Source organism: Alligator sinensis, unplaced genomic scaffold, assembly GCF_000455745.1.
Source record: "Alligator sinensis unplaced genomic scaffold, ASM45574v1 scaffold336_1, whole genome shotgun sequence".
NCBI classification, from domain to species: Eukaryota; Metazoa; Chordata; order Crocodylia; family Alligatoridae; genus Alligator; species Alligator sinensis.
This window is the reverse complement of record NW_005842917.1, coordinates 214,624-232,207: the sequence shown is the minus strand read 5'-3', so window position 1 is coordinate 232,207 and position 17,584 is coordinate 214,624. Positions and strand designations below refer to the sequence as shown.

The 17,584-nt window shown below is 57.2% G+C and overlaps 1 protein-coding gene and 1 pseudogene across 1 annotated transcript; both read right to left on the bottom strand.

Moving 5' to 3' along the window:
* Nucleotides 1-5,682: 5,682 nt before the first annotated feature.
* APOM (apolipoprotein M) lies at nt 5,683-7,533 on the bottom strand. Its single transcript, XM_014525940.2, has 6 exons — nt 7,329-7,533; nt 6,953-7,095; nt 6,425-6,498; nt 6,200-6,298; nt 5,989-6,087; nt 5,683-5,790 (listed from the first exon to the last, which is right to left on the bottom strand). The coding sequence occupies exons 1-6, from the start codon at nt 7,440-7,442 to the stop codon at nt 5,765-5,767; spliced, it is 555 nt and encodes a 184-aa protein (XP_014381426.1). The 5' UTR covers nt 7,443-7,533; the 3' UTR covers nt 5,683-5,764.
* Nucleotides 7,534-10,392: 2,859 nt separating this feature from the next.
* Nucleotides 10,393-17,584, bottom strand: part of LOC102374104 — a 27,673-nt pseudogene continuing 20,481 nt past the window's right edge.

Sequence of the window (17,584 nt, the reverse complement as noted above, 5' to 3'; positions counted from 1 at the left end):
CATGGGGGGGTGTACGTGTGAGCGTAGGGCCTGGATGCCTGGGGTCTGTGTGTGCCGGTGTATGTCTGTCTCTCTTGGACACTGGGCGTACGTGTGTGTGGCTGTGGAGGGGGGCAGCGCTCTGTGTGTGTGTGTGGGGGGGGGAGGGGCTTGGATGTCTGGGCTGTGCGTGTGCAGGATGCTTGCAAGGGTTGTGTGCGCGCACTCTTGGCTTTTCTGCATGCCCGGGTTTTTGTATGTACCGGACACCTGGGTTCTTGGCATGTGTGTGTTTCCATGTCCCAGATGGGGGGGAGGCCTGGGTTGTGTGCGCATGTGCAGGTTGTGCGTGTGTGTGTGTGTGTGCGTGCACCCACGTCCATCCTGGACACCTAGGTTCTCCGAGTGTTTCCCAGCCCAGACATGACCTCCAGAGGTCAATCCCTTCTTCTTCTGACCCTGTGGATTTGAATTCAAGCCCAGAGATCTGTGGGTGGGCTGTACTTTGCGTTTCCCCCTGGGTTGCCTGAGGGGGGTCATTTGGGAAAGGACCTGTCCCCAGATAACCCCACCCTCTTGTTTCAGGATGCCCCAACCCCAGCTCTCCCCTCACCAATGGGGGTTGAGTTGGGCTGGCGCTACCAGTCACCTCTGAAGGTCTCCCCAGCTGTAGCCCAATGTTGGGGTCCCCTGTGGGGGATTATCCAGGGGGACCCCTCATCTCTAACAGGGGTCTCATTCCTTTCAGGGGATGCCTTGAGCTGAGGACCTGAGCCCGGATCAGCCTGGATTTTGTGGCCCTTCCCCACCCCCATCAGAGGAAGGGAGTCACCACGGCCTTTTCCTGCTTCCAGAGGCTGCTGGGAGATTTTGGGGGGGGAGACGCTGAGATTCTTACTAGTGCCTGAAGCTGCCGGAAGAGGCCGGAGAGGGTAATTTGAGGGGCGAGAGACTCTTGGGTTTACTCAGAGGCTACAGCTGCCTGCAGTGACCATCCCTGACCACACGGCCTGCCTGTAGAACCAGGCTCCACCCACTTCCTGTCCAGCATCCTTCTAGACATCAGTGGACCACAGCTTCCCCCCTGCGCCCCAGAATCCAGACTTTGGGGGCCCCTGAACTACCCTCCTGAGCAAGGTGCCCCTGAGACTGTGAGAGGGGTCTGGATTCAGAGTTCCTTTAGCGCCCCGTAACCTAAGGAGGCCAGGAGATTAATTTTGGGGGTGCAAGAGACTCTTCTATCTACTCAAGGAGTCTACAGCTGCCTGCAGTGACCATTCCCAGCCACACGGATGCACCAGGTTGTATCTACTAGGGCTGCCTATAGAACCAGACATTATCCACTTCTGCATAGACCTCCAGGGGTCCCAATCCCCAGACTTTGGAAGGCCCCTTCTGGCACCTGTGACCTGAGGAGGCCAGGAGATTAATTTGGCAGGGGGATCAAGAGACCTTACACCAGGCAACTACGGCTGCCTGCAGTGGCCATCCGTGGTCATACGGGGAGGGTGTCTGGTCATACCTGCCAGGCCCGCCTGTATAGAGTATTTCCACCCCCCTTTTCCTCTATGGTTCTGGGCCGGCTTCGAGCCTGGCTCCCCAGCTTCCGTTGGAGGCGGGGAGCCCCCCAAGACCAGCAGAGCCCCCCAAAACCAGGGTGGGAGGTAGGAGGGGATGGGATGCTGGCAGGGGACCCCACAAGGCCACGATGGGCAGGTACCCAGCGCCTCCTGGCTCTGGTTGGCTGGGGGGCACCAAGGGGGGAAGGGGAGGGTCTTGCAGCCCCCCGGCGGCCTCCAGCACCCCCTGAGCACTTCCAGATTTGCTTTAATTTCACCCGGCACCTCTTTGACCTAGGGGTGGTCACCTTGCTCTGCGCCTCAGCGCCTGCTTTCCGCCTGGCCCTGGATGTCCTGGGTCTCCGGGGAGTCCTGGGAGTCTGGCTCCACGGCCTGGCCTGCTTCCTGGTCACGGCCTCAGGCCTCTACGCAGCCCTGTGGCTGGTCCATGAGTACCTGCTGCCCTTTGCCTGCCTCTATGGACTCCTCCAGACCTTTGTCCTAAGCGTCAGCCTCCGGGCAGCCCCAGGGGACGGGGAAGAGGATGAAGGGGCCCTAGAGGCTGAGGGGGAGTCAGGGGGCGAGGGTGCAGGGGAGACAATGGACTGATAGCCAGACAGCCAGACACTGGCTCTGGGAGCTGCCCCCTGCACTCTTAATTCCTGGAAGGGGGCAGCTGGGAGTGGGGCAGGGGGCTTTATCCCCACCCCTCTCCTCCAGGGGGTGCTGGAGTGAGGTATTGGAACCACTAAGATGTGGTTCAGTCCTGAGCCATATCCATTGAGGTGGGGACAGGACCCTTAGGGGTGGCACAGAGAACCCAGGTATCCAGGCTCCCACTGCTCTCACCCTGCCCCACAACTCCCAGTCCCCTCCCAGAATGGGGGGAGAACCCAGGCGTCCAAGCTCCCAGCTCTTATCCCTGAGCCCTATTCCCCTCCCAGAGGAGGGTGGCTTCCAGAGAGAACCCAGGTGTCCGGGCCTCCTATCCCCCCCCCCCGAGCCAGGGAAGAACCCAGGTGTCCAGGTTCTAGAATCAGGGCAAGGAAGCCCACTGGGGACCAGAGGAATCATGGGAAGGGGGTGGCAGAAGAGATCTGAGGCTGGAAAGGGTGGGCAGGGCCACCCCTAGAATGGTGGCTGTATCTAGCAATAACCTCCCAACACACCAGCAGCCCCCTCCCCCCACCCCTCAGATGAGACCTGCCTATGAGGTAGCGTGACCTAGAATCTGAGCCCTTCACTGAAACCACATTGCCTTGGTGTACCTAGAACATGTTCCTTGAGTTACCTAGAACGTTGCCCTCCACCCTCCCATCCCCCCCAAAGGCTTTGCCCTTCCCCACAGGCTCAGGACCCACCCATGGGAAGTGCCCCTGAGGTCAGGAGCCCTCTGGTCCTATCTGGGACCATGCTGTGATGCAGAACATAGGTGTCTCGCCCCTGTTGGTGTTGAATGACCTAGAACCCAAGCTTCACCTGCTGTCACCCTGGATGGATGGAGCTCTCTGTCGAGCCAAGATGGACGTCATCCAGGGACTACCCCCTGCAGCACTAAGAACCAGCAGCCCTGCCCATCTGTCATCCAAAAGATCCACTCCCTGCTTCAAAAAGAGCCTCAAGGGTCCAGAATGCATGTCCCTCTCTGTTGCCATGGTGATCTCTAGAACAGCTTGCCCCTCTCATCGAGGCTGGGCTGTGATAGGAAGGACATGTCTTGCCTATGCCTGATGCACCCATGATCCCTCTCTGTTGTCATAGTGATGCCTGGAACAGCCCACCTCTCTCATCAAGGCTGGGCCATGATAGGAAGGAGAGTCCTTGCTCATGCCTGATGCACCCGTTATCCAGACTGAGCTGAGGAGGGGATGTTCTAGAGCTGCCTATGGCAGCCAGTGGAGATGATCTACAATCTGCCACTGGCTTCCAGCAGCTGACGTCTAGAGCATGAGCCACTGGGACTCAGGCGGGAGCCTCCCATTCTAGACCTGGGATCCAGAACTCACCATGGTGGGAACCCAGATTCAGTTCCCTATTAGATGGAGGCTGTGTCATGGGATCCAGACACCGGCACTTCTGGGACGAGCCCTGTCGGGAGCCAGAGATAAGCTGTCTCCTCAGAACTGCTCTAAAACAGTGCCGTGCTCTAGAAACCTGCCTCAGGATTCAAGGAACCTCCTGATAGGGTCTGGAACCAGGTGCCCTTTCCTCATCTGAGGTCTAGAGTTGCCCACTGGTGCCCCTGGACACTCTGGCCAATCTAAAACATCAGTTGCAGAATAGCCCATTTTTGCCAACCAATATAGAATGGCACCTCTGGCTCTAGAATGGTCTGATTCCTCACTCCAATCTAGAACATTGCAGCTGGCTCTAGAAAGTTCCCCACCTCACTGTCTGATTTAGACCATCATCTTCCTCTGGCTCTAAAACAGCCCATTATGGCCACTGGGTCTAGAGCATGTGAAGCTCTAGAAAGGCCCGGCCTTGCTGACTGATCTGCAGCATTGTCTTTCTCTGGCTCTAGAAAGGTGTGATCACCTGGTCTGATCTAGAACACCCCCACTGGCTCTAGAAAGGGCTAGTCTCCCTGTCTGCTCTAGAACACAATCTTCCTCCAGTCTGGAATGGTCTGAACTCCCTGTGGGATCTAGAACACCACAGCCAGTGCTGGAAAGCTCCAGCCTTGCTGCCTCATCTAGAACACTGTCTTCCTCTGGCTCCAGGATAGTCTTATTTCTCCACATCGGGATCATTGCAGCTGGTTCGAGAGTGGCTCAATCAACCTGTGTAATCTAGAACATGCTCACCCCCAGCTATGGGATGGTTGGATCTCTCTGTCTAATCTAGCACATTGGAACTAGCTGTAGAAAGACTGAGCCTCACTGTCTGATCTACTCATCATCCCAGTCTAGAATGACCCAAGCTCTCCATCCAACGTAGAACAACTTGGCTGGCTCTAGACAGGCCCAGCATCCCTGGTTGATCTAGAATATTGTCTTCCTCTGCCTCTAGACTGGTGCCAGCTCCCTGCCTAATCTAGAACATCACAGCTGGCTCTAGAAAGGCCCAGTCTCACTGGCTGAGGTAGAACATTGCCTGCTCTGGCTCTAGAACAGCACCCATCTCTCCGGCCAACCTCCAGCCAACCTCATTGCCGCTGCTGTGGACCAGATCTTCCATGTGCGCCAAGACAATCGAGAACCCATCCCCCTTCCCCTCCCCGCTCTATGCAAGGTACCTAGAACCCACCTGATCTAGAACCCAGCAGAGGGGAGAGGGCCACAGATGCTCCTGGGAGGCCTCCAAGGTTGGGGGGGCTTCCTAGCCTGTGTCCACCCCCCTCAATCCCAGTGCCTTCTCTGGGGGGGGTCCTAGACCAGTGGGGAGTGAAGGGGGTAGTATTCCCCCAGGATCTCCTGGGTCTGTCTGATGTGAAGGGGCCAAAGCGGGTGGGGGGATACCAGAGCCTCTGTCTTTAGCCCCAGCCAGGGGCAAGACCTGGATCTGGCCTGGTACTGGTTGGGGGGGGGGTGCTGGGGAGATACCTAGGGGTGTTTTTCTATTCAACCAACCTGTGGTTTATTTAAATAAAAAGGAAAAACCTAAAGATGGCATTGTTGTCACCTGGTGCCCCTCACTTCTGACCTGCAGCCCCCTGCATCCCCAACCAGTGCCCCTCACTCCCAACCCGCAGCCCCCACTGGCCCTACTTGCATCCTGCTGGTACATCTCATACCCAGTCCGCCGCCCTGGTGCCCCTCACTCCGAAGTCACAGCCCCCTGCCTTCCTTCCCCCCCCCTGGGCAGCCCTGCCAGCATCTCTCACTCCCAAGCCACAGGACCCTGCCGCCTCTCAGCCCCTCTAGTGCCCCTCCTGACCTGGAGCCCTGCAGCCCTGCTAGTGCCCTTCACTCACAATCCACCCATTTCTGGTGCCCCTCACTCCCAACCCGCAGCTCTCCTTCCCCAGCCCTGCCACTGCCCCTCACTGACGATTCACCTGCCTTTGGTGCACCTCATTCCTGACCTGCAGCCCCTATCCTCCCAGCCTGGCTGTTGCCCCTCACTCCTGACCCAAAGCCCCAGCACCTCACTCCTGACCCGCAACCCCCTGGCCCCTATAAGCATCTCACAGACACCATGATTGCCAGCAGGGAAAGCGAGTCCTTTATTGGGCAGCTCCAGGAACTGGGGTTTGCTCTTTGCTGGGGCAGGGGGTGTTGGGATCAGGCATCCTGGAGCTCACAGGGGTCTGGGAGGGGGAGAAAGAAGGAAGCTGCTTAGAATGACAGGGGGCTTCACTGCTGCCCTCTGCTGGCTGGGGTGGTTGAGCTCAACCACCTTAATGCCCCCCGCCTTGCCCCACCGTCGGAGATTCCCTACTCAGCCACCAGGGGGGCAGCAGCAGGCAAGGGAGACCCCTGCCTGCCCCCTTCCCCCCAGATATTACCATGGGTCCGGGGGATGAGGAGGGACATCTCCATGCCCAGGCAGGAAGCCTGGTCCCAGAAGTCCTCCAAACACTGATTTGCAACCTGGGGGGAGCGGCCTAGGGGGAGGGGCAGAATCAGGGAGAATCCAGGCTCCCAGCCCCCTTGCTCCCCCCACCCCCCCATTTCCCTCCCAGATAACCCAGGTGTCTGGGCTCCCTCCACACTTACCATACAGCAGGAGTCGGTCGTAATCATGGTCTGTTTCTTGGACAATGATGGTGTCGGGGCACTTCCCAGCAAATACCCAGGATCGCATCCCTGGACGGCCTGGAAGGGGGGGACAGGAAGAGACCAAGTCCTATGGGGCAGGGAACTGTGGGTTGGAAGTGAGGGGCACCAGCAGGGGTGGAGAGGGCAGGGGGCTGCAGGTCAGGAATGAGGGCCATTGCTCACCTTCAGTGCCCAGGTCTGGGTGTCCCTCCTTGAGCAGGTAGGTCCATGATCGCTGGATGCAGACACCCGATTTCCTGGTGGGGGAGAAAGGGAGAGAGCACGAGGAGGAGGGATGGGTGGAGGGGGTGTTTGTGTTTGTGGATGGATGGATGAATGGATGGATGGATGTTGTGTTACAGGAATAGGTGGACTGGTGGATGGAGGAAGGGATGGATGGGGTGTGCACAGGGAAGTATAGGGCTGACTGGATGGATTTGGTATGGATGGGGCATATAGGGATGGCAGAAGAGAGGGATGCATGCAGTGTGTATAGGGAGGGATGGATGGAGGGTGTGTAGACAGATGGGGTATGTATACAGCTATATAGGAATGGGTGGTGGGATGGAGGGCATGTGTGGGGCTGGATGTGTGGGGATAGGTGGATGCAGGGGTGGAGATGGAGGGATGGCTGGTGCTTGAGTGGCTGCCTGGGGGTGTGTGCGGCAGAGAAAGGGGGGGGGGTGATACCCGCTCCCACCCCACACTCACAGACGCAGCGCTGCCCGCAGGCCGAGCTGCCCAGGTTGGGCGCTGGGCACCAGCAAGAAGATGGCCCCATCCGTGCTCGCAAAGTTCTCTAGCGAGGGGCCGGTGATGGCCGCGGCTCCCACAAAGTGCCAGACCCCCAGGTACTGCCGGAGGGGGGAGGAAAAGGAGTCAGTGCCATCGGGGGACCCCTATCCCCACCCAACTTCCCAGGGCCCCTCTTGTCCCTGTGCCCACCCTTAGGACAGCAGGCACGCAGACCCCCACCCGTCTCCCTGGCTCTTGGGGGCAGGGACCCCAATGGCTCCCCCAATTCCCCCCCGCCCCAGTAGGGAGGCACCTGCTCCCTTCCCCCCCACCCCAGCCCCAGCCCCAGTCCCTGTTCCCAGTCTACCCTGCTGGCAGGCAGCGGGGTGGGAGGCTGGCAGGGGGACAGGGCATTGATGAGGGCACCATAGAGATACAGCAGATAGGACCAGACACCCCAAAACATGGCCGGGGGCAGGGCAGGGGGTCCCCTGCGCAGACGCTGTGAGTCTGTCCAGGTGACCTTTCCCCCTCCCACGCCCTGACAATCATTAACCTGCCGGGGTTGGGAGTCCGAGGGGGCGTCAGCCAACGGGGAGGGCCTTTCGGGAGACCCTATCCTAACAGGGAATGGGGCTCACCCGTTGCTAGGAGACCCCTCCCCCCCGCCCCATGTGGACACGTGGCCTACCATGACAGGCCCGTGCCCCAGTAATGGAGGTGGGGGGACCCTACAAGGTCCCTCCAGGCCCCCAGGGTTTATGGGGGACCTTATAAAAGTAAGGATAAATCAGGTGGCCCAAAGGGAGGGATTGTTGATGAAAGAGACCTACAAGAACAGGAGGCAGGGCTGTATCTCCTGCGTTTTGGGAAGGCCCAGTGAGAGTCCTCACTCCTGGGTGCCTGGGAGCCCCTACAGCCACGCATCCCCGGGAGGCCACCACCAGTGAGTTTTGTTACGATTATTTTGGTAGACCCTACCAAAAACAAACATGTTGCCCACAGCAAGGATGGCGGACGGGGCTGCGGGGTGTCATTGAGGTGGGGGAGGGGAGTCACGATATCCAACACGGCTGCTCACATGGCTTCGCTGCTCTTGCTGTGACCTGGCAGTGCCCTCCTCCAAGATGGCGGACGAAGCCTAGCGCTCCGTGAAACCTTGTTGGGTGCGCTCATGTAGGTGACGCCCATAACAAATATGGCCGCAAAGGCTTCCGCACGCACGTACGAACGAGCTAAGAAGGCCCAAAAGAAAGGGGGAGGGGGGAGAGACACCGTCGATTGACTTAGGAGACTAAGGCGGAGCCTGATGATATTATTTTCAACCCCAGCGACGTCCTCCCGCGCGCAAGCTCCTGTGACACGAACGCAGCCAATGAACAACGCACCGCTGTCAACCCCCGCGGGACTGGAGGAAGCCGGCAACGGATCAGGCTTGTCCGTAGACAGCCCCAAGCCTACCGGGACAGGGGCGGGAGCGAAGCTAGCGCATGCGTATTGCTGGGACGCGTTTCTTGTTACTGGGGCAACAGCTACTCCAGCCCCGGGGCCCCTCAGCTACTCTATGCCGCTGCCTTTTAAGGTGCCCGGCGGGAGAAGCGGATGTGCGTCACGCTCCGGGAATGAACCCAAGAGTCTTGCAAGGAGGGCGGGAAAGAACCCAGGCGTCCTGGGAGGAGTGGGTGCAGGGGAAGAGCCGCTGGCAGCACACCGGAAATAGCTAAGTCAGGGCGGAAGTAGAGTGGAAGCTCCCACTAAAGAAGCTTCTGCAATGGGTCCAGCCCTATATTGAGTCCGGGTAGGAAACACTAGGCCAGGAAGGGTTCCGTGGATCCTTTTCTCCCTAGTCTCGTGGAATGATGTGGGGTAGTTCCAAGGGGCAGGGGCAGAGATCTGGGGGGAAAGCCCCAGGAGGGGGCTTCTATTCATCCCCTTCTCCCCAATACTTCTGCCTTTTCTCCCCACAGCTCCTGACCCCCAGTCCTGCCAGAGGGACCCGAGCTGTCCCTGTCCTAAGGGGCCAGAGGGCGGTGGCTCTGATTCACACAGGCGACAGTAGAGTGTGTCCCAAAAAAGGCAACCTACTGTCCCCTTGCCACAGGCTCCTTCCAGAGGGCAGGGTTCTTGCTGCACAGCAGTACCTGGGAGTGAGACAGGGTGGGCAGAATACAGCGCCAGGCCATTCTTTCTGGCACATGGGGCCCCCCCAAAACATTAGAAAATTAGTATTAATCTGCTCCTGGCAGCCTTTCAAAGATGACAGGAGCCAGGGGCAGTAGGTCCCAGGGAGAGCCCCCAACAGGATCAAGGCTGCAGAAGCAAGTCCAGCGCGGCCCAGCCCTGCCCTCCAGCCCCCCAAGTCCCAGGCAGAAGCCTCTGCCAAGCTGAGGCTTCTGGCCTAGGGCTGCTCCTGCGTCGAGGGAAATAGAGATAAGGAGGGGGACAGGGGAGGACCATGGGCCATTGCCCCTGTCCCCGGGGCCAGCCGGGCCAGTTCCTTCAGTCCTGGTGCTGCGGCTGAGAACCATGTGGTGGTGGGTAGTGGGGGAAGCGGGGATATGGCTGTGGTAGGAAGGGGCAGCAAACGGGTGTGCGGAGTGCAGCAACAGCTGGACGGGAGCACAGATCCTGCACAGGTACACCAGGGCCAGTGCCGGCAGGGCCCACAGCAGGGAAGCAGAAGCACAGGGCCTAGGCTGGCAGGGGTTTATGGAGCTGGGCTATGCTGCATTAGGAGGGAGACAGTGAAACCACCCAGCTCCATAGACCCCTGGCAGCCTGGCTCCACACTCCTGCCACTCCACCCTGCCAGCGCTAGTCCCGATGCGCTGACGCAGGCCCTGCACTCTTGCCTGGCTGCTGCTGTGCTCCGTGCTCCCGCTTGCAGCCATTTCCCTGCTCCTTTGCTGCCTGGCACCACGTAGGTCCCAGAGGCAGCGCTGGGATGGCAGGAGCTGCTCGGACGTGGTTCCGGAGCAGCAAGTGGGGGGGCAGGGGGCACAGGGAAGTGGCAGAAGGGGAGCAGTGGCAGACAGGGGGAAGTGGTAGCGAGTGGGAGCATGGGGCTGCGCTGGTGTCCTGGGGCCAGGAGTGGCAGGAACACATTGTCCAGGCCTGGAGGAGCGCTGCCTGCCACACGTGGGCTGGGGGGGGGCAGGCTGGGGGAAAAACCCTCCCCTCCACCCAAGCCACAACCCTCCCCAGCCACCCTCCCCCCATACACAGCCCCCCACAAAACCCACACCCTCCCACAAACCTATACTCACCCACAATATACAAGAATAAGACTTCATTTTAAGCTATGATACTATCAACTCTATGTACAATACGCCCACACGTAAATCAGAACAAAAATATTTTTTGAAATTAATGTTGTAGTACGTTTGATTTTTATAATATAATTTGGCATTTTTCTGGTTCTGAGATGGCAAACCACCTTGCTGAAAGGAGTATTTCCCAGGGGAGGAGGGGACTTCTGGCGGCAAAGGCCAGGGGTTAGGGGACAGAACTCCTGGTCCCAAGATGGCAACCAGGGCGGGGCTACCCATGTGGCCCTCAATAGCGTGCCAAAATTCGGTAAGCGGCCTTCCACCCAAAATAACTGCCTGCCCCTGGAGTGAGGCCTCCAGTGTGACTGAATCCTGCACCCGAGGGTTTGCAACTGCCCCTGGACCACTGAAACCTCTGCAAAGAGAAGCTGGGCAGTGACAAGGAGATCTGCTTTGCAAAGGGTTCTGGCCCTTGGTTGGTTCCTGTCTCACAGCTCTGGAGCAGGCAGAGAGCCCAGCCACAGGGATACCATGCCCAGTGATGGGGCTTTCTGAGCAGAGACTGCATTAAGAGTGCGGCGAAAGGCAGGGCAGGGGAGCAGCAGGCACCCAGGGGTACAGAGCTCTGGAGAGAGGGTGAGAAGCAAAACCTGACAGACCAGGCTCGGGGTGGCAGCAGCAGCTCCTTGCAGACCTCAATGGGCATGGGAGGCGGCCAAGGACAGGCATTCAGAGCCAGCTGTCTTGGGGAGGTCACCCTATTGGGAAGGCACTTCTCCCTGGTGGGGACTGGCTACCTTTAGAAAACAATTGGGAAGGCAGAGGATCCAAGGCTGATACAAAGATCATCCCCTCACAGGTTTTCTGCACTCCAGTAACAGCATGCTGCTTGCCTGAATGCACAGGTGGAAGCTGAGCAGGTAGGCACCCGCAAGCCCTCCCTTCACTGCTGGTAGACTTATGGATGCTCCTGGGTGCCGATGCACTGGTGTTTGGCCAGAGGGGAGGCGCTGGTACCAGGCCAGTTTGGATTTCATAGCCATTAGGGCTGGAAGGGACCTCAAGAGATCATTGGTTCCAGCCCCTTGCCCAAGGGGCAGGAAAATAGTGAAGCTCTTCACTACTAATGCAGCTTCTCCCTTGTATGCGTATGCTGGTGTGTGGCGAGGCTAAATGAGAGGGTAAAGCTCTTCCCACACTCTGGGCAGTTATGGCTTCTCCCCTTTGTAGATACACTGGTGCTGGGCGAGATGGGAAGACTGGGTGAAGCTCTTCCCACACACACAGCACTGATGTGGCTTTCCTTCTGTGTGGATGTGCTGGTGGGTGGCCAGGTGGATAAAATTGAAGCTCACAAAGGTCACCGATGTGGCTTCTTCCCTGTAGGCATGGGCTGGTGTTGTGCTAGAATGAAGGAAAGGGGGAAGCTCTTCCCACACTCAGAGCACTGATGTGGCTTCTCCTGTGTGTGGATATACTGGTGCTGGGCCAGGAGGTATAAATTGGTGAAGTCTTGCCACGCACACAGAGCACTAATATGGCTTTTCCCCTGTATGGATGTGCTGGTGTCGAGCCAGATGGGAGGAATGGGTGAAGCTCATTCCACACTTGGAGCACTCATATGGCTTCTCCCCTGTGTGGATGCGCTGGTGGATGGCCAGATTGGAGGAACGGGTGAAGTTCTTCCCACACACAGAGCACTGATGTGGCTTCTCCCCTGTATGGAGAGGCCGGTGCCGGGCCAGCTGGGAGGACTGGGTGAATCTCTTGCCACACACAGAGCACTGATGTGGCTTTTCCTCTGTGTGGATACGTTGGTGTGGTGCTAGATTGGAAGAACTGGTGAACCTCTTCCCACACACAGAGCACTGATATGGCTTCTCCCCTGTGTGGATGCGTTGGTGCTGGGCCAGGTGGGATGAATAGGTGAAGCTCTTTCCACACACAGAGCACTGATATGGCTTCTCCCCTGTGTGGATGCGCTGGTGGATGGCCAGATTGGAGGAACGAGTGAAGCTCTTCCCACACACAGAGCACTGATGTGGCTTCTCCCCTGTGTGGGTAGGCTGGTGCCGGGCCAGGTGGGAGTACTGAGTGAAGCTCTTCCCACACACAGAGCACTGATGTGGCTTTTCCTCTGTGTGGATACGCTGGTGTGCTGCAAGATTGGAGGAATTGGTGAACCTCTTCCCACACACAGAGCACTGATGTGGTTTCTCCCCTGTGTGGATACGTTGGTGCTGGGCCAGGTGGGACAAACTGGTAAAGCTCTTCCCACATACAGTGCACTGACGTGGCTTCTTCCCTGTGTGTATAAACTGGTGCCGGGCTAGGTGGGAGGACCGGATGAAGCTCTTCCCACACATAGAGCACTGATGTGGTTTCTCCCCGGTGTGTATACGCTGGTGCTGGGCCAGGTGGGAGGGCCGGGTGAAGCTCTTCTCACACATAGAGCACTGATGTGGCTTTTTTTCCATGTGGATATGCTGGTGTTGTGCCATATTAAAGGAATGGGTGAAGCTCTTCCCACACACGGAGCACTGATGTGGTTTCTCCCCCGTGTGTATACGCTGGTGCCGAGCCAGGTGGGAGGGCCGGGTGAAGCTCTTCCCACACAGGGAGCACTGATATGGCTTTTTTTCTCTGTGGATACGGTGGTGTTGTTCCAGATTGAAGGAATGGCTGAAGCTTTTCCCGCACACCGAGCACTGATGTGGCTTCTGCCCCGTGTGGATGTGTTGATGCTGGGTGAGGTGAGATGAATTGGTGAAGCTCTTCCTACACACAGGGCACTGATATGGCTTCTCCCCTGTGTGGATACGTTGGTGCTGGCCCAGGTGGGATGACTGGCTGAAGCTCTTCCCACACACAGAGCACTGATATGGCTTCTCACCCGTGTGAATACGTTCATGCTGGGCAAGGTTGTGGGACTGGGTGAAGCTCTTCCCACACTCAGAGCACTGATATGGCTTGTCCCCTGTGTGTATGTGCTGGTGTCGTGCCAGATGGGAGGAATTGGTGAAGTTCTTCCCACACTCGGGGCACTGATATGGCTTGTCCCCTGTATGGAAGTGCTGGTGTCGTGCCAGATGGGAGGAACTGGTGAAGCTCTTCCCACACTCAAAGCATTTATATGGCTTCTCCCCTGTATGGATACGCTGGTGTTGCACCAGATGGGAGGAATAGGTGAAGCTCTTCTCACACACAGAACACTGATGTGGTTTCTTCACTTTTTGTATGTGCTGGTGCACCACCAGGTGGGAGGAGCGGGTGAAGTTCTTTCCAATCTCAGGGCACCAATGTGGAAGAGCACGGTGTGGGAGGCAGCTAAAGGTTTTCCGGCACTCAGGGTCAGGGTGGGCTCTGCCCCAGGTCTCGGCAGGCAGCTCCTGCGTCCCTGCCAGGCCCCACCCACTGCCTTGGCTCAGTTGCAGGGTCTCTTTCCGATGGAACTTTGCCTTATGGCTCTTCATCTCCACAAATCCTTCCCTGGGCCCCGGGCTCTCTCTGGAATCTGTCCTTTCTTCACTCTCACACCCAAGAAATGATGGCACCCGCTTCACTGCCATATTCACCTTATGCTTTTGGGGGCCCCCCTGGCTCTGGAGCCATTGGTCTTCCTCAGGTCTCAGGGACTCCATTTTGCCCAAACTCCCTAGGGAAGGCTGGTGTGGCTCCAGGTTTGCAGACCTTTCATCAGGACTCTGCTTCTCAGCTCTGCTTAGCAGCCAGGCGCCTTCTGCATGGGGAGGAGAAACTCCAGGTTAGCCATACCCTGTTTTCACAGGCCAAACACTGCAATTTCCTCTGCTGTCCTGGGCCTGTGAGCATGACTGGACCTTGACACTTAAGTTTCCTGAAGAGAATGTCACCCTGCCAAGCCCCAAATGCTGACGGTGAGGTAGGGGCACGTTCCTGTGCCAGGCTAATATTTCCTGCTCAGTGGAGGTCAGAGCCAGGACCACAGAATTTGTGACCTAGCGCTCAGCCCCATCCCCTCAGACTCTACTGGGAGAAACCCACGTGGGACATGTGTTAGGACTGGACCTGAATAACTTCCTGCTCTAACAGGACCAGGAGAACAGAGGCAGAATCAGCATAAAGAAAGGAGTCTCTCTAAAGACTGCTCTGTCCCACAGCACTGGCAGACCCAGGGGAGATGATACTGAGCCCTCAAACTGGTTGGGCCAACATGTTCCGAAAGCCAAAGTGCATTGGTGAGACTGGTCTGCTTTCCTCACCCGTGATCTCTGGCAGTCCTGAGAGCAGCATCTGGTACCAGGATAGACAGCCTCGCAGTGGATTTCTGGGGCTTGCCAGAAGTTAGGGTGTGTGGGGAGAATGGCCTTACACTGGACTATTTGCTTCTTCTAGGTAGAAAATACCCATGTGGTTCATCCCTCCTGCCTCCAAACCCTGCTCTGGGAGGAGGGGACTGAGCTGGGGGTCTCTTTCCTGGAAGGTACAGGGCTGTGTCTCCTTCCTGCTTCCAGGGAAAGGTCTAGGGCTTGCAACGGGCCCATGTGGCTTTCCTCTGCTGATGAGGCCCAGGTTGCCTGCACATCACTGGAATCTGCTCTGGGACAAAGGCCTTTGCATGAACCTGTACATGGACTCTCTGCTGAGTCCAGAGCTCTGTGACACTCATGGCCCAGAGATGAAACACAAAGGCATGAGTCATGGGGGTTCACTTCCCCCTGCAACATGAAAGCTTGTGAATCCCTCTCACCCTTTGGAGCCAGGAGCCATTCAATGCAGTCCGAGACCAGGATTCAACACTTCCTAGGTTCCAGCTCGACCTGAGCAGGAGACACCAGGCAGAGCCCCAGGCCTCTCTCTTGCCTTACAATAATGGCTACATGGAGCTGCAAGCCACCATGCTGATTTCCATGGGGGACTTCAATCCCATCATGCCTTAGAAGAGGCTGCTATAGAGGTATGGCTACCTTGGGCTTGGGGAATGAACTCTTGCACTGCGAAACAAAGACAGAATTTTAAGACCATGGTATTCCAGGGAAGCCAGACCTGTGCCTAAACATCAAAACCAGGAACTCACTGTCCCTAGCAGTTGTAGTTAGGGGGAGACAAGGAGGGAAAGGGCAGGTCTTCAGGGTCCAGGCACTGTGGGCATGGAGCATTTCTGAGAGGGAAGTCGGGGCAGGGGACAGCCACAACTCACCAGGCAGGAGATCCTCCAACCTTGAAATGTCCTCACCATCACAGACCCAGAGCTCCTCCTGTCCTCGTGCAATGCGGCCGATTAAATCAGGGGTGGGACCTCGATGTCCTGTTTGGGGCAGTGGTTAAAAAACATTCATGACTGGGTACTGGATGCCAAATAACCAGCTAGGATTTGGAGAATGGATCCAGTGAACTGAAGGATTCTACTGGGGCCTTGAAGGACAAGGGAGGGTGGACATTTAGGATGCAAGAGATGGCACTGCAGGGAGAAGCCTTTGATAGACGATGGCCTTTGTCACCCAGGTACTGGGGGGATGGTGACAGGAAAAAAAGTACCCACTACTCCTCTGAGGTATAAAATGGATGCGAGACCAAGAGAGTTCCCAGGGACAGGGTTGCAGATGTAGTGATGTGTAATGTGCTAAACAGCATAAAGATGAAGCTTTCACTATTTATAAGGCACGAAAATGAAGATACACTGGACACACTGGTGGCTAGGTAACATCTGTCTTAGCAGTGTCATTCCAGGCAAAGGAATGAAAGCAAGTTTTTTCTGTGGGAAGGTTTAAAGTGAGGCCTGGCAACAGATGGCTGATTGTGACACTTGTTTCTGGGACAGAGTGTCATTTCCCAAGTGTGCAGAGGAAAGGAAGATTTTATAAGAACTGCAGTGGCAACGAAAGCAATCATCCCATCCAATGGGAGGATCTTCCCAGAAGGGGAGTTGAGCACACAAGTGAGGAAATCCTGCAGGGTTTGAAACAAAGGTCCGTGGAGTCCTGGATATGGACAAGAGAAGGCAGAAGGAGACACCTTTTTGAGCACATGAAAGCCCATAATGTAGGAATGGTCAACATGGTCTTTACAGAGCAAAAAGCCATGAAGCCCTTCCCTAAGAAAGCCCTTCAGAGAAACTGGAGGGAAAAGAAAACACCAAAAAAGCAAATGGACATGGGAGAAGGTAAGTCTCTCAGCCCTGCCCACAAGCCGGAACAACCCCTGTATCGGAGACCCTCTGGAAAAAACAACCATTTTTCACCAGTCCTGCACTGAGCCCACCTCTTTTTAACACCATGATGGGTATCTGACATGCAGAGGGATTTCAGGAGATGACAACTGTGAATGGTAGAGCAAGCTTGGGAACAGGTCTCCAAGGAAATACAGTCAAGCCAGAGCCCGTAGCTGGTGGATATGAATACTTTAGGAAGGAACATGGGCAGAAGTTTCTAGGCATCTGGAGACGGAAGTACCCAGATTCCATTGCACGTGCATGGGTCACTAGCAATGGAGTCAAGGAAATGCTAAAACCAGTGGTGGTAACAACAAGGGCTAGTAAGACTTTCATTTCCCTCTGCTGAGTCATAACCAGGGATTCTGGTTTTCTCTGATTAAAAATTGCAAATTCTCCAATTAAAACCCCAAACCCTGTGATAAAAATTAAATCAAGAAAGGGGGGGGGAGGGGGAGCGTGCCCTTGTGCCCAATCCCAGGAGCAGGGCCAGGGGGTGAGGGCAGGGGTGCCACTCTGTGGGCCACACACGCGCTGGCCAGCCTGACAGGGGATTTGCACACGGAGACCGCCACTGCAACTCTGCCACTGCACCCTGCGCTACCATCCCACGGCCACCCGCACGGCTTTGTGGGCAAGTGGCACAGGGCACGGTGGCAGCAGCAGTGCGGTGGCAACCACTGTGTAGAGGCCACATATGTAGTACCCGGCCGGGGGGTGGAAAGGGGGGCTTACATGCAGCAGCAGCCACTGCACCGCTGCTCATGCCTTGTGACCAGCTGCACGGCTCCGCAGAGGTGCGGGGTGGTGGCAGCTGCGTGCTGGCTGGGGGTGCTTTGCAGGCAAGTGCTGGCACCATGGAGCCATGCCCTTCACCCCTGGAGCCTAGAGGTAAGTGGGGCTTGGGGGCTGAGGGAGTGGTGGGTGCTGCCAGCCCCAGGTGGCACACTGTAGCCAGAAGCAGGGCCAGGGGGACTTTGCAGGTAAGTGATGCGGGGCACAGTGTGGTGGTGCCCGCCATGTGCAGGCCGCACACATGGTGCCCGGCTGACTGCCTAGGGAAGGGGGAGGCTTGCACACAGCTGGCCTCATAACTCCATGGCTGCCTCTGCAGCAGCAGCGAGGGATGGGGGCGGGGCTCGCACGCAG

Excerpts from the sequence above, each read along its gene's own strand:
- APOM (XM_014525940.2), bottom strand. The coding sequence starts at position 7,442 with ATGTTTTGGGGTGTCTGGTCCTATCTGCTGTATCTCTATGGTGCCCTC. Across the intron at positions 7,096-7,328 it reads GCAGGGTAGACTGGGAACAG|TACCTGGGGGTCTGGCACTT; the intron begins GGACTGGGGCTG and ends CCCCTCCGGCAG. Across the intron at positions 6,499-6,952 it reads CTGCGGGCAGCGCTGCGTCT|GAAATCGGGTGTCTGCATCC; the intron begins GTGAGTGTGGGG and ends CTCCCCCACCAG.